General features: G+C 40.8%; 1 protein-coding gene across 9 annotated transcripts in view; it reads right to left on the minus strand.

The window, feature by feature from the left end:
• ARHGAP10 (Rho GTPase activating protein 10) overlaps positions 1 to 15,497 on the minus strand; it is a 375,184-nt gene that overhangs the window by 157,789 nt on the left and 201,898 nt on the right. For all 9 annotated transcript variants that reach the window (XR_011561289.1, XM_070770139.1, XM_070770135.1 and 6 more), the window contains 3 exons: positions 11,885 to 11,966; positions 9,907 to 9,952; positions 7,771 to 7,836 (listed from right to left, as the gene is read on the minus strand). Coding sequence is in view for 8 of the 9 variants with exons in the window: in XM_070770139.1 (XP_070626240.1) it covers positions 7,771 to 7,836; positions 9,907 to 9,952; positions 11,885 to 11,966 (194 nt within the window). In the remaining variant the exon portion in view is untranslated. The remainder of the gene's footprint in view (positions 1 to 7,770; positions 7,837 to 9,906; positions 9,953 to 11,884; positions 11,967 to 15,497) is intronic.

Here is a 15,497-nt window from a genome sequence, read left to right on the forward strand (position 1 = left end):
CTTCCTTGCATTCGAGCCATTTAACTGCTCAAGTGTCCATTACAAGGCACTGAGAGACAGAGGTTGAAAGTCAAGCCAGTTAATTTTGCTGCTTCTTACAAAAGTCACACAGCATTACATGACAAGCTGAACTCAGGTGATTTCTTTCCCTATATAAATGACCATTAAAAAAACAAAGTTCCTTAGTGTTCCCAGAGCCTTGCACCAATGATGGGACCACTTAATGATGACTGGCTTCAAGTAATAGATTTATTTCTAAGCAACTCACATTTACTAAGCACTCAATGTATGCCAATATCCCAAGAATCCCCATTGCTGATTTTCACAACCGCACTACAAGGGAGTTGCTCCTGTTAGCCTGTCTTGCTCATGATAAAATTGAGACAGGTTAACAAGCTCACTTACAGGGCTGCAGAGCTAAAGAGAAAAGTGGAGAAAGAGATTCTCATCAGGGTTGACTTCTGAGCCCCTGGTCTCCAGCGTGATGCTCCAAGTGCCAAGACAGGCTCACAAGAAAATGCCCACGGACCTCATCCAACTGTGAGCCAAACACACAAAACCTCACGTGCCAACTCAGGAACAAGACGGTTTAACCATTTGTCGCTATTCATTTTACAGAACAACTCATTTGGAAGCTAATAGCTTTGGAAACGTACTTATTCTTAAAACAATTAAGATTACTAATTGAGAAAATGAAAAGTCAGTCTTGACTCGCCTGGAGTTAGTATTTCAGCTCTGTATTTGCATTATGCAGACACCACAGGACTCCAGCTCCCTCCCACAGAAAACCGTCCTCTCTCTCCACCCACACGCATCTCACACCCATTCTGATTAAAAAAGAGACAGTGAGCCAGAAAGGCTAGTTAACTTGCTGTAAATTTTCCAGGGACAGCTGTTCTTTATTTCTTCATTTTGCACGTAAATGGCCCTTGTCAATTTAAGATTAATGTGCAATGCTGGTAAAATATGTTGCAAGTTCACTTCGGGCATCTTCCCTCCCACAAAGATTAATACTGAAATTGTACACCATCATCTTCTACCAGGTCCATTCTAAGGCTCCATACAGCTCTAGAAGTGCTCTGGAAGCAGAAAAAGTCCTCAAGCCAACTTCAGGATATTTTCCCAAAGACCTAAAACTTTGCTTTCGAAAGGAAGAGAAATTCACTTTTACGTGAGACAATTCAAAGACTGTCATATCTTAGATGTGGCTTCCTCCTTCTATCCCATGAATTCACAGCTTGTTACAAAGCTGAATTTGATAACTGACAGCTTGCCTAGACTGACGTCTTAATGCCATGCTCTAGAAATTAAAGTGAATATTCAAATTATCCACATATGGAAGAATTTTTTAAGAGAAACTTCATAAACCAAAGTGGCATTCGAATTTAGTTTTAAATTATGACTATTTAAAAAACAGCAACTGAAAGAAGGTTTTCAGCAAGCGTTATACTTTGTTTTTGCATATTTTATAGTGCATGCACCTGGAAAATGTGGTTTCATCCAACTCCAAAAAAAACAGGTACTGGGCATGGGAGGCGGTTCCTTAAGTTATTTACAAAAGAAAATTATTCTCCACGTTCTGAAACAAAATAAGTACGTAATTAACAATACCAGGCAACAGAAGTGCCAAAGGAAGGAACACGGACATCTCAGGATTCAAACAATCCAAAGGTTGAACGGGAGGGGAGTTTGGGGGAGAATGGATACACACGCATATGTAGGGCTGAGTCCCTTTGCTGCCCGCCGGAAACTATCACAACACTGATAACTGGCTATACTCCAATGCAAAATAAACAGTTTAAAAAAGAAACAAAACAACCCAAGGGAAGGACAGAAAGAGGAAACAGATACACTTAATGAGCAGTAAAATCTACTGTGTAAAAAAATTAGCTCTCTGACCTTCACAGATGGGGCGGGAGTAGACAGGATGAATGAACTTCCTAGTGACAGTCTTTTAGAAACTAAGAGCCTGAAAGGGTTAAAAAAGAAAAAAAAAAGTTGTACCTACCTGTAACTTTCTGAAAGGCCTCTCTTTATTGCACCATTTTGGAACCTACATCTCATCATTCACAGAAAGCAACTCTTTCCTGGAGTAACCTGAGCTCCCCCCTCCCTCCCACGTGCTTCTTCAGCCCCTCTATCCCACATATGGTCACTAATACTAGCTTTTATATTTACCTCTCTAAGCCTGCTATTCTGCTATCCACCACCCTCTAGTGCTCATTCAGGTTCTTAATTAAATGCAAACACCTGAGTATTGCTTTTATTCTACTTCTTCATGCTTCCTTTCCATTTGGCTATTTTCTGTCTCCACATCTTTGGTGAGGTCTCTCTAAACGCTAAAATATACTTTTCTACTCCTATAAATCCAAAGAAGGCTGTTCTAAAACACAGACTTCAATTAAGATGAAAACTCAACAATCAAAAAATTAAGATCATGACATCTGATCCCATCACTTCATGGTAAACAGAAGGGAAAAAAAAGTGGAAGCAGTGACAGATTTTACATTCCTGGGCTCCAAAATCACTGTGGACAGTGACTACAGCCATGAAATTGAAAAAGACGCTTGCTCTTTGGAAGAAGACTGTGACAAACCTTGGCAGCATATTAAAAAGCAGAGACATCACTTTGCCAACAAAGGTCCATATAGTCAAAGCTATGGCTTTTCCAGTAGTCGTGTACAGATTGTGAGAGTTGGACTATAAAGAAAGCTGAGCACCAAAGAATTGATGCTTTCAAACTGTGCTGCTGGAAAAAGCTCTTGAGGGCTCCTTGGACTGCAAGGAGATCAAACCAGCCAATCCTAAAGGAACTCAATCCTGACTATTCACTGGAAGGACTGATGCTCAAGTTCCAATACTTTGGCCACCCGATGCAGAGCTGAATCACTGGAAAAGACCCTGATGCTGGGAAAAACTGAAGGCAAAAGAGGGAGGCAGAGGATGAGATGGTTTATAGCATCAAAACTGGGTGGACATCAGTTTGAGCAAACTCCAGGAGATAATGAAGGACAGGAAAGCCTGGCATGCTGCAGTCCATGGGATCGTAAGAGTCGAACACGATTTAGCAACTGAACATACACAGAGACACACACTCAGCAATCTATCTGTATATTCAAATTCTCTTCATCCACACAATCTGGTAACAGTTTTATTTTAGTATCTGAAATCCTTAAATTACTTACAAATATCTATGTTTTGTCTACCATTCATGGATTGAGCATTACATGTAACCAACCTTTAATATGAATCCCAAAAGCCTAGAGCAAGGCTATATTCACCCCATGAATGCTCCATAAATACTGGCTTCACATGAGAACTGCAGTTTAACTATGACAAATCATTTGTTACTGAGGGAAGGAAACAAACATGGAGCTATTTTCTTTGGAAGTTTTCTGTTGTTTGTCTGGGTTTAGGTTGGATTATTTTAAAAAAGAAGTTGAAAGTCCCCCATGTTCAGTTCAGTTGCTCAGTCATGTCTGACTCTTTGCGACCCCATGAATCACAGCATGCCAGGCCTCCCTGTCCATCACCATCTCCTGGAGTTCACTCAGACTCACGTCCATCGAGTCAGTGATACCATCCAGCCATCTCATCCTCTGTCGTCCCCTTCTCGTCCTGCCCCCAATCCCTCCCAGCAGGACACTATATAGATAACATCTGTGTATCCCGTTGCTCCAATACATAAGAAACTCTTCCATTAAGACTCCTAAATTTTACTACATATTAGCATCACCTGGGGAACATTGAAAACGCCAGCTTCCTAGTTCACACCCAACAGCAATGAAATCAGACTGACTGGGGGTGAGAGCTAGGCAGCAGTATTATTTAAAGACCTCAGGTGATTCCATGGCACAGCAGTGTTTGAGAACAGATGCTTCAGGAAGTCCTTCAACTTGGAAAACATAAGCAATATGCTCCCAGCGGTGGTCAGATGACCTGGATCCATTAAGAGCCAGTACAAGATCATTAACAAATACTCAGTAAATGGATGAAAGACCCCTTGATCTGACTCTCTCGTGTGCCTTAGCTTCATGAACAACTCTACAGAAACGAAGAGTAGGATCTGTTAACTGATGCTGACATTACAGTGAAATGGGGTTTGTTAGGATGCTTTTGGCTGTTAGCTTTTGGCTGTTAGCACAGCAAATGCTAAATGCTAACAGTCCCCTCTAGGACAACATATATTACACTACATATGTGTCACATAGTACATATGTTATCTACATCACTATGTGTGGTAGATACATCAGTAAAAATGTTACCTTTTCTCAGGGGGCTGAGGACTACAGCAAGTTTTAGGCATTTGTCTGATGCTTTGTACATATTTAAATGATAACACAAAATTGATGCCACTTCCCTGTGGCTCGGATGGTAAAGAATCATCCAGTAATGCAGTAGACCTCAGTTAAATACTTGGATCAGAAGGATTCTCCAGGAGAAGGGAATGGCTACCCATTCCTGTATTCTTGCCTGGAGAATCCCAGGGACAGAGGAGCCTGGCGGGCCACAGTCCATGGGGTTGCAAAGAGTCGGACGTGACCGAGTGGCTTTCAAAAGTTGATAAAAATCCCAGGTGTCATTTTTAAAAGACATGTTAGGTAAAAGGTACACTAACTGCTTTAACCAAAACGTATGAAACAGTAGTTTTCAGAGAAAATGATAGTCTTTGTTTAAAATGTTGAAAAATGTGAACAGAAATAATTCTTCATACAGATCTCATTAAATGCCTCTGGACCGTAGGCATGTAGATCCACAAAGCACGCACAGCGGTCATTAATGCCACCACCAGATACTCCTGGCTCTCTGCCTGCTTTCCAGGCTCCTGGTAGGGGTGTGCTATGTAGACTCTTTGGGGTTGAGCGAGGCCATGTGGTCATTTCTAACCAATCAGCTGTGAGCAAATGAAACTCGCATCAAAGCCAGAGTATTCACCTGATGGTCCAAAGTCTCCAGGCAAGGCAACCAGGAACCTGGAGGCCAGGTAGCAGTGATGGGCAAAGCCCTCCTACCAACTATCTGAGTGAGAAATAAGTCTTGTTGTCTTAACCCGCAGAGAATTTCCAGCTTCCTGTTATAGGAACATAAACTAGCTTTATCCTGACTGATGAAAAAAAGTGATGCAACAACATTGGTAGCAAAAAAAAAAATCAATAGCTGTGATAGCTGATTTAGGGGAAATCATTCAGAGCAATATTCCCTGAGGGAACTTCCAAATTTAGGATAAAAACCTCAGCGATTCCACAAGGTTCCTCATCATACTGAGTAACATGATCTGACAGTTGATCCTTTTAACTCTATTTTTAGCCTATTACTCTACTAAAAACAAAAGGCTTTAGTTATGAAAGACCTTGAGGGACAACAGATTTGAAAAGAATATTATATGCATTTTTGTTTTTCATTGTAAATGGGAAAAATCTAACTTAAAAGATATAGACTCATTCTTCTATAAAAAAATTTACATGTTTATAATAAAATACATTCAATTCATGCAGATTCTATTATACATATTCCATTCAATGAACATGTGCATACACGCTAAGCCACTCAGTCGTATCTAACTCTGTGCGACGCTATAGACTGTAGCCCGCCAGGCTCATCCGTCCATGGGATTCTCCAGGCAAGAATACTGGAGTGGACTGACATGCCCTCCTCCAGGGGATCTTCCCCACCCAGGGATCAATCCCGTGACTCTTACATCTCCTGCGCTGGCAGTCACTTTCTTTACCACTAGCGCCACCTGGGAGGCCAATGAACATAACACTCCATAAAATTACAGATTCATCAGAAAGCATTCTAGATAGATTTCTATCTGCCCAGGCAGAGACAAGTAGATATAAATTATATCCTTTGTGGAAAGAATTGTATTTACAAAAAAAAAAAAAAAACCATGCAAGTGATACCATAAAGGCTCTTAAGAAGCTCAGGAAAAAGAGAAACATGAATGATGAAGTGAGAGAGATGAAAAATCACAGTATCCCCATTTTGGAAATTTTTGAACCATTAGGAAAAAGAACAAACTTGTCAGCTCAACCTCAGTGCAGGTTGAAATGAATGAAAATGTGTCACTGCCTGAATTGCCACTGTAAGGGAGAATGGAAGAAAAGCTTTCTGTGGCTTGGGTTTTTATTATCGATGGGCAAATCCCCAAATCATAAAACAGCTCGTATTCATCTGTTAGCCAACACTCTCATTTCACAGGTGGCAGTCCTGGCTTTATAACAAAGACCTTGTTTTGACAGAAAACGTGAGTGTAATGCTTCATTCCGCTAAGTCATTCAGAGTAGGACTGGGATAAACAATATATGAGAGGGAATTAAATATTCAATTTATCCATACTTCACTAGACTCTAAACAAAGAGAAATCCAGCCCCCAGACACAGCTTGTTTTGCAAATTTATTGTATTTAGTTTCTCCAAAGCCTGCCACAATGGCTGCAAAGCACCAAGGCCCTGTTTTTCCTTAAGGACTAGAAACAAAAGACCCTTGAGCTTTTAAGTCAGGAAACCAAAATGGGGAGGGATTATCTTCCTGAAGTTTAAAGTGGAAACAATTCAAAAATTACCAACAGGTGGATGAATAAACAAAATGCAGTATATCCATAAAATGAAATACTGCTGCTGCTGCTAATTCACTTCAGTCGTGTCCGACTCTGTGCGACCCCATAGACAGCACCCCATCAGGCTCCCCCGTCCCTGGGATTCTCCAGGCAAGAACACTGGAGTGGGCTGCCATTTCCTTCTCCAATGCATGAAAGTGAAGAGTGAAAGTGAAGTCGCTCAGTCATCTCCGACTCTCAGTGACCGCATGGACTGCAGCCTTCCAGGCTCCTCCGTCCATGGATTTTCTGCCTAGCAATAAGACAAAAGCGCTAAGAGTACACCTAGGTGTTGCTGGTGGTGAAGAACCCGCTGGCCAACGCAGGATATGTAAGAGATGTGGGTTCAACTCCTGGGTCGCAAAGATCCCCTGGAGAAGGAAATGGCAACCCACTCCGTTATTCTTGCCTGGAGAATCCTATGGACAGAGGAGCCTGGCTGGCTACAGTCCATAGGGTCGCGAAGAGTTGGACATGACTAAAGCAACTTAGAGCACACAAAAGTACACCCAAAAAGATGAATCTCAAAAGCATTATGCTAAACCAAAGAGGCCAGACTCAAAAGAGTATATACTGCATAATTCCATTCATATAAAAAGCTTTTTAAAAAAATAAAAAGAACGAAAGTGATAAAAAGCAGTTCAGTAGTTGCCAAGGGCCAAGGATGGCAGGCAGGCTGAGAAGGGGCACAAAGGAATTTGGGGGGGAGATAAAAATCTTCTATAACAGTGGTGGTAGCTACACAACTATAACACATTCATCAAAAGTTATCAATTTACAGCTAAAATCAGTGAATTTTACCATACATAAAAGATATCTCAATGATGCTGATTTTTAAACTGGAAGCTAACAAGACAAGTGAAGATGGAAATACCTTACTAGCGTGTAAACAAGAAGTGATTAAGACTGATTGTCCAAGTCCAGTGCTGCTGATTCTTCCACTGACTTCAGGTTTCAACACAAGGAAGAAACGTGTAAATAAAAAGGAACCCCCGCCACCCTCCTCCCCTACCCAGCTCAGAGTAAATGAACAACTGAATCTCTGATGCCTAGAAGGTGCATTTTGTATTAAAGTATTTCATTCTACTTAACCAAGCAAAAAGCATTTGAAACAACCCTAAGATTTTACATACCTATAGCCTCTCATGAATAAAATGATTCAATCATGTTACCTCGTGTTTCAACTGCACGGATGCATTTTCTAAGAATTGTGAATCCCATCTTATCCAACTGTGCACCTAAAAGAAATACAGTTGTAAAATATTAAAGGTGCAAATACTCACATTTTTCTTGCTGACAAAAACAAGACAAAATTATTTAGGTCCAATATACTTTTTATTTCCTTCTTCAAAAAAAGAAAACTAAAGGCCATGCACTCCCTGTTTAAATAACGTAAATCAGAATTTCATAGAAGAGGAGCATTTGTAGTATCAGGACCTTCATTAACAACAGATACTTCTTTGGTGGCTCAGACGGTCAAGAATCCGCCTACAGAAAGGAAACCTGGATTCAATCCCTGGGTTGGGAAGATCCCCTGGAGAAGGACATGGGAACCCACTCCAGTATTCTTACCTGGAGAATCCCCATGGACAGTGAGCCTGTCAAGCTACAGTCCATGGGGTCTCAAAGAGTTGGACACGACTAACATTACCCATATATGACTAACATTACCAACATATATAAATAAATTCATAATTTAAACTAGCTGTTAACAAAAATAATATTTTAAATAGTGAAAAAGAAAGTGATTACAATTAATCTTTAGAGGAATCTATCCAGAAATAGTTAATGTTTTGCCCAAATTCCAACAACTCAGGTTTGTTTTTTAATTATAAACATAAGTGAAAGTTCTTAAATTACTTGACAAGCTGGGGAAATAACACAAAACTTTTCTTTTTTAACCTAGGAGGAAAAAATTCTTAGACACTCTTAAAAATAGTATTTGAATGATGAGCTAGAAACTTTTTTCACATTTTATATCATGCTCTAAATGTTTAATATTTTATTATTTTCATAATGAATGATTCATGTAGCAAAAAAAATTATTTTGAAGATACAATTTTATATTTTTTCTAATATGAATACTTTGCCATTGATTAGGCTGATGTATTTGAGGACCCTAATAAAAGACAACTCTTGTTTCAAAAATGCACTCAGGGAAAGTGAATGCTTTATTCCGCCTTTAGAACTCAGAAGCAGGAATACTAACCCTTGGTTCTCAGAAGGGATAGCATGGAATAATTTATGAACAAAAACTTTGCAGGTTTAAAGCTAAGCTTGGAGAGCATTTTAATGAGGAAAAGTGGGCAGTGGTGTACTTTTTTACAGATCTACTATTCACAACATTTATATAAAATGTGTTTCTTTCTGCTTAGCAAAACTACTTTTTCAAAACATGTTTTCATTTCTCAGGTACAAAGAAAAGAAAGGAAGAGAGAAGAGAAAGAGGGGATAAGAGAAAGGAGGAGGAGAAAGGGCAATAGAAGAGAAGACAAGAGGGAGGGAAGTCCTAAGCAGATGCCTCCGTGGCTGACAACCTTGCGAGGCACCTGGTGAATTTCCAGGGCCGGGTTAAGTGATGCACACACCATAATCACTTTGAAATCGTGGCTCATTTAACAATGTCTCCAAACTGTGGACATCTGACAAATGTGGCTTCATTCTTCCAAAGATATGAAAAATAGATTCATAAAGAATCCACAAAATTTCATCACATCTTCATCTTATCCCAGTTAAAATCAAGAGTACAAGAGCCAGAGATTATTTCCTTTTCCTGTAGGACATACAAGGCAAGGGAAGATCATTGTCCTAGAATATCTGAATGCATTTGGTTGCTATTAGTTTTATTTTCTAAGGTGTAATGCTGACTATTTGTACAGCCCACGCCCGAGAGACTGGAAGGATAAAGGATACCACGTGTGGAGGTGAGAGGGGTTGGGAGCCTAGGAACTGGTGGGGAGTTCCCACCCACAGGAGTTTATAACCTAGGAAGCTTACAGATGCATGCCTGAAACTCTTGTGTATTCGTTTATGGCCATAAAATCAAATACCAAAGTCAATGATAGAGTATTTTGGTTTCCGTAGAGGAAGACTAGAAAGAAAAAGGCTCAGAGATGGGAAAGATCAAGGCGAGTTTCAGCAGTCAAGAAAAGTCTGAAGAGGTCCTCAGTGGATAAGACACCCACCACTTAGCAGATTGACACAGAGTACAGAGAGCAAGCACCCAGCAACAGTTTGACATCAGTAATAAAAACAGAGTAACTCATGAGAAAGGGAGACAACAGTCATTTTTATACATTAGCACTTACTTCCTTCTGGTCTTGGGATGATGGCTCTATTAAAACTAGGGAAGAGCTAGTAAAAGAGAAAAAGGGGAAACAGTTTTTTCAGCAAATCCATAAAAATGATTCTATTGTAGTAGGCACACCTAGGGACTGTCCAAATAATACACTGACGTTGGTTAATCACTATCATGGGCTCAAAGGCAAAGACAGGTAACAAAAAGGAGAGCTCTGAGTCTCCTTGGCCTCTCACCAAGGCATTGCCAAAGTAGCAAAAATAATATGAAGGGCCAGGACTGAAAGTTCATGTAAATTTGTAATGCTCAAACAAACTCCTGCATTCTAACTAGGAAGATGAAGCTAATTTATTCACCATTGCTAAAATCTGCTGTTTACTTAAAGACATGACTCCTGCCGTAATCTCAATAACCACATCTGAAACATCAAGGTGATGATCCCAGGCTGCCTCTGAGAATTCTAGTGCTGCCCCATTATCTTCAAGGCACATACGTCACCTGAAAAAAATTCTGAAATGCCTTCAGTGCCCTTACCTAAGTACATAGCTGAATATTTATTTTCTTTATGCAGACTTGCATTTATCTGTATATCTCAAAGTAATTACCTGGCTTTTTTACTCTAAAGGAGAGGATGTATGTGTCAAGGTTACACTGCCTTTGGCAATAGACTTATTTCCTCATGACTTAGCCATATGACCATTTTGCTATGCAAATAGGCAAACTCACTCTCCAAAGCATTTCTTGAATCTCTGGGGGGACAAGTCTAGGTCAGTGCCTTTACTAGAGAGGATTAGGATAAACTGTTTTGGATCTCAGCAGCTACCAATGTTGAAAGTACTCTTGACTCCTAGCTAAAAATTTCAAGGACAAATTAAGAATAAACAGAACTAAAATCACGGAAGCTAAATGTAGATCAAATATAAAAAAATGATACACAAATCTGATCACTGCTTTTTTCCTCCAAGGATGATGCATTTTCTTATACAGGATCTATTTTTAAAGTATGTAATTTGGGCTTCCATGTTTCAAACACCGTGTCAAGACTGCTAAATGTGTTGCTGCCCATCCTCTTCGCCCTATTATATTCTCAGGGACTGCCCACTGCCATCAGATAACATTATCTTCTGCCCATCTCACAAGCTCTATTCTGACACCTCTCTTTTCACTACATATGACCCCTCTTCTACTGGGCTCTATCCCTCTTTTTAAATCCTGCTGAAACGCCAAATGCTTGCCAGATAAGCCCACCTGGTACCTGCACTGGCAGCTGGTTATGAGTCATAATACTTTAAGTAGAGTTGATTTAAACCAGTACTATGGTGTTTTCTATAATTATCCTTGTTAAGTCCCCCATTCAATATATGACCTGCCCAGTTCTCAACTCCCAGACGCCACCAGTCCTCTGAGAGGAAGGCAGTGCTTGAATAAAGTGGCAAACGGACTGAAGTCCCATGCCTCTGGATTGCTATCACTGCCTTTAATTTATTCCTCAAACCAATCTGAACACAGAGGCCCATTCACTCAGGCTACCTAACACTGCACACTGTGGCTCATTGGGCTAAACCAGAAATTGTTAAATCAAGCAAATAAGTACAGCAGTCACTTGTAATATTGCCTGCACAGCCTCATATTTATCGTTCCATCTCCACTGAGATCAAAATGAACTGCAAGCATTTATTGTGTTCATCACCCAAAGTACTTTCGCAGGTAGGGAAGAAGAAATTGAGAATTTAGATGACTTCCTCAAGCAAAGCGAACCTGAGCGACAAAGTCAAGAAAAATAAAAAATAACGATATGCCAGTCTCAAGGGTGCCACTGCTATCTCAAACCAAATTTCTAGACTACCAAACGCTTCCAAGAGGAATTCAGACACCAGCTTCAGCAGGGAACTTTTTTTCATATACTATAAAGCACAAATAACATGAAAATGAACAGAAGTCAACTCTAAAGGATTTGAAATAAAACTCAACCACTGGTTATATCTTACAGCTTCTTTTCCACCCAGAACTTCCAACCACTGCTTCCTCTCTTCTTCCGAAAACGCCTGCATGGTCAAGGAAATACCAGGCCTGCAAGACACCAGAAACAGATCAGGTTATTCCTTGACTGCTAAAAAAAAAACAAACCTCCTTTTCCACTTCCTAATGTTTCATTGTGGTCATTGTTTCTTTTGAATTTTCAATTGAGATAAAATACACAGAACATAAAATTTACATCTACACCCATTTTTAACGACACGGTTCAGCAGTATTGAGTCCAGACTCCAGAACTCTTCATCTTGTAAAACTAAAATTCTGTACCCATTAAACAACAAGTCCCCACTCCCCTCCCTCCGTCCCAGCTCCTGACAACCACCCTTCTACCTGTTGTCTCAAGGAACTTGATTACTCTAGGAGACTCTTAACAAGCAGACTCATACAGTATTTGTCTTTTTGTGACTTGCTTATCTCACTTGGTAAAGTATCCACCATTTTCATCCATGCTGTAGCATGTGTCAGAATGTCCTCCCCTTTTAAGGCTGAATAGCACTCCACTGTATGAATATACCACATTTTTCTATCCATGCACCCATCAGTGAATGCATGGTTTGTTTCCACCTGGTTACTGTAAACAATGCTGCTACTAGATCCTGCCTTCAATTCTTTTGGGTACATACTCAGAAGTGGAGTTGTAGGATGTGATATAATAAATGTGTTTAATTTCTGACCCCATCTCCCAGCACACAGCTCCAAAAACCCTTAGAGGGACTACCCTGAAGGTCTGAAGCCAGGGGCACTGGTTCGATCCCAGGTTGGGGAACTAAGATCCCGCATGACGCGTGGTGCAGAAGGAAGGGAGGAATAGAGAAAGGGGGTAGGCAGGAAGGACAAACTTGGAATCTTTAAAATGATGTGTCATTTTGTATACTAATGAGCTGAGGCTCCTGGAAAGCCTCAGGATGTGGGCTGGTTGCCTGGGGAACCAACCATGTGATTAGAGGATTAGAATTTTCAGCTCCATCTCATCCATACACCTCCCAGGAGTGGGGAGGGACTGGAGGTTGACTTCCAACACCAACAGCCAATGATTTAATCAATCATTCCTGCATAATGAAGCCCGCATAAAAATCCCTAGGGTTCAAGAAAGTTGGCAGGGTGATGAGCCCATGGAAATCTGAAGGGAAAGTACCCCAACAGCAGAAACGGAAGCTCCAAGTCCCTTCCTCCATACTTTGCCCTTTATTATCTCTTCATGGGTTTTTTCATCTGTTCTCATTAAAATATCCTTTACTGTAAACTGGGAAGATTCCCCTGGAGGAAGAAATAGTAATCCACTCCAGTATTCTCGCCTGGGAAATCCCACGGACAGAGGAGCCTGGCGGGCGACAGTCTGCGGGGTCACAGACAGACAGACATGACTCAGCACACACACACAGATAAATCAACAACAGTCAGTAAACTATTTTCCTGAGTTCTGTGAGCCATTCTAACAAATTATCAAACTCAAGGACAGTGGTAGGGGCCAGCCTTGAGGCCTTGATCTGCGGGGTCTTCCTGAACTCCACCTAGTGCCAAAGCTGAGTTTAATCTTAGCACACTTGCTCTCCACGGAGAATTAGAGAATTGCTTAGAGACACTCACACATTTGGAGTACAGGTGTGTTCTGTAATTAGGGAGAAACCTTTTTGTCTCACAAGGCAGGGGGTTAAATGGTAATTTTATTTTTATTCTTTTTAATATTGTGCATTCCTACTAACACTGCACAGGGTTCCAATTTCTCCATATCTTCACCAACACTTAATTTTCTTCCTCTCTCCTTCTCTTTGAAAGTCGCCATCCAGTGGATGTGGGATGGTAGTGAGGATTGCATTTTTATTTATAAAGACACACATGTTGGTTGGCTTCCCCGGTGGCTCTAGTGGCCCTGTCTGCCAATGCGGGAGACATATGTAGGTCCAGCTCCTGGGTGGGGCAGACCCCTTGGAGGAAGAAATGGCAACCGACTCCAGTATTCTTGCCTGGGAAATCCCACCGACAGAAAAGCCTGGTGGGCTACAGCCCATGGGGTCACAAAGAGTCGGACACGACTGAAGCGACTTGGCACAAGTTCACTGTTACCCAGACGTGGGCAGAATGAAACCAGAAAGTCATTTTTCATCCCATCCCAGCACTGTCAACCGTTTGGGGGGTTTCCTCCGTGTTTTCTCAGAGCCTTGGGTTGGTCCTCAGAGCCAAAGGCTGATCTTTCTTAGTTCAGTTTCTTTGGATATTTAGACAATCTGCCTGAAAACTCTTCATGCTGGGAAGGAGTGCTAGGTAGAAAAGCTATTAATAATTTCTCTTAAACTTTGGTGGTTTCTCCAATGAAACAACTTTTGTATGTTTGACAAAAAGTATTAAAAATAAACTTTTGGGAAAGGGATGAAAAGGTAGAATACTCCAAACCACAGACAACTGGAAATGAAAATAGATGGTTGAAATGGAAAGTAAATATCCATTCCCATTTAATACTGAATATACAATATTTTTTAAAGTTATCACTCCTGGAACAGTATTTCACCTCATTTTCAAGAGTTGGATAATGTTTTACAAGTAAAGCAAGTGGCAAGAATCAAATGTAACTCAAGAACCACTACAGTTTTTATAAAGTACTTAAAGCATGCAATACTCCAAAAGCACCATACTCAAGGCAAATACACTGTGTTCCCAAAACTCACACCCACAGGTGTTAGGCTTTCTCCCCACATGATGGCTACAAAGCCTGAGCAGTTATCTGCTTCAACTTCACTACCAAGTCTCTACAATTCGTGGGTCCGCCTCTTCAACCACTTTCTCCAGGCTATGAGTTTTGTGGAAAAAAATAACTTGTGGATGTGTCTAGTGGTCCAGAGGTCAAGACTTCACCTTCCAATACAAGAGGTGGGGGTTCAATCTCTGGTCGGGAAACTAAGATCCCAGATGCTACACGGCCCCCCAAGTACACACACACACACACACACACAACAAATATAAAGGACTTTAAAAATGGTCCACGTCAAAAAAAAAAAACCCTAAAAATTAAAAATCAATTCTCAACCCCTAAGTGCACTCCTGAACAGCAACATGACTCTTGACTGGTCTACCCTGAACATTTCAGCAATGGCCCAGGGTTGCCATCACCCTGGCACTACGGAGCTCACAACCAAGATCCCACCTCCTCTCGCTCTGCTATGCACAGCATCCTTCTGCAGCAAGAATCGAGGCAAGATGCCCAGAAAACCAGGCTGTTTTAAGAAGTGCCTTGACTGGGATGTGGGGATTCTGGCCCTTATTCTTAGTAACCCACACTGGGCTCAGGGGAGTTAATTAAAATTGTGAGGGAAAACTTCAGATGGCAGGCGTGTTTTTCTTTACATCGGTTAAGTGATAAAACAATATTTACACACGGGGGGGGTCTCAGGTCTACATGAATGCTCCATTCTTGCAAAGCAGAAAAAATATCTAAAGACCTCTCCCAAAAGTACATGGATTCAAACACTTAATACATAACCAAAAGAAATAAATATAAAATGGACAGGGAGGGGCTACAGCGAATGCATAGTAGAAAGCTAACAGATTTTCTAATCCAGGAATGACAAAACC

This window comes from Bos indicus, chromosome 17, assembly GCF_029378745.1.
Source record: "Bos indicus isolate NIAB-ARS_2022 breed Sahiwal x Tharparkar chromosome 17, NIAB-ARS_B.indTharparkar_mat_pri_1.0, whole genome shotgun sequence".
Classification (NCBI taxonomy): Eukaryota; Metazoa; Chordata; class Mammalia; order Artiodactyla; family Bovidae; genus Bos; species Bos indicus.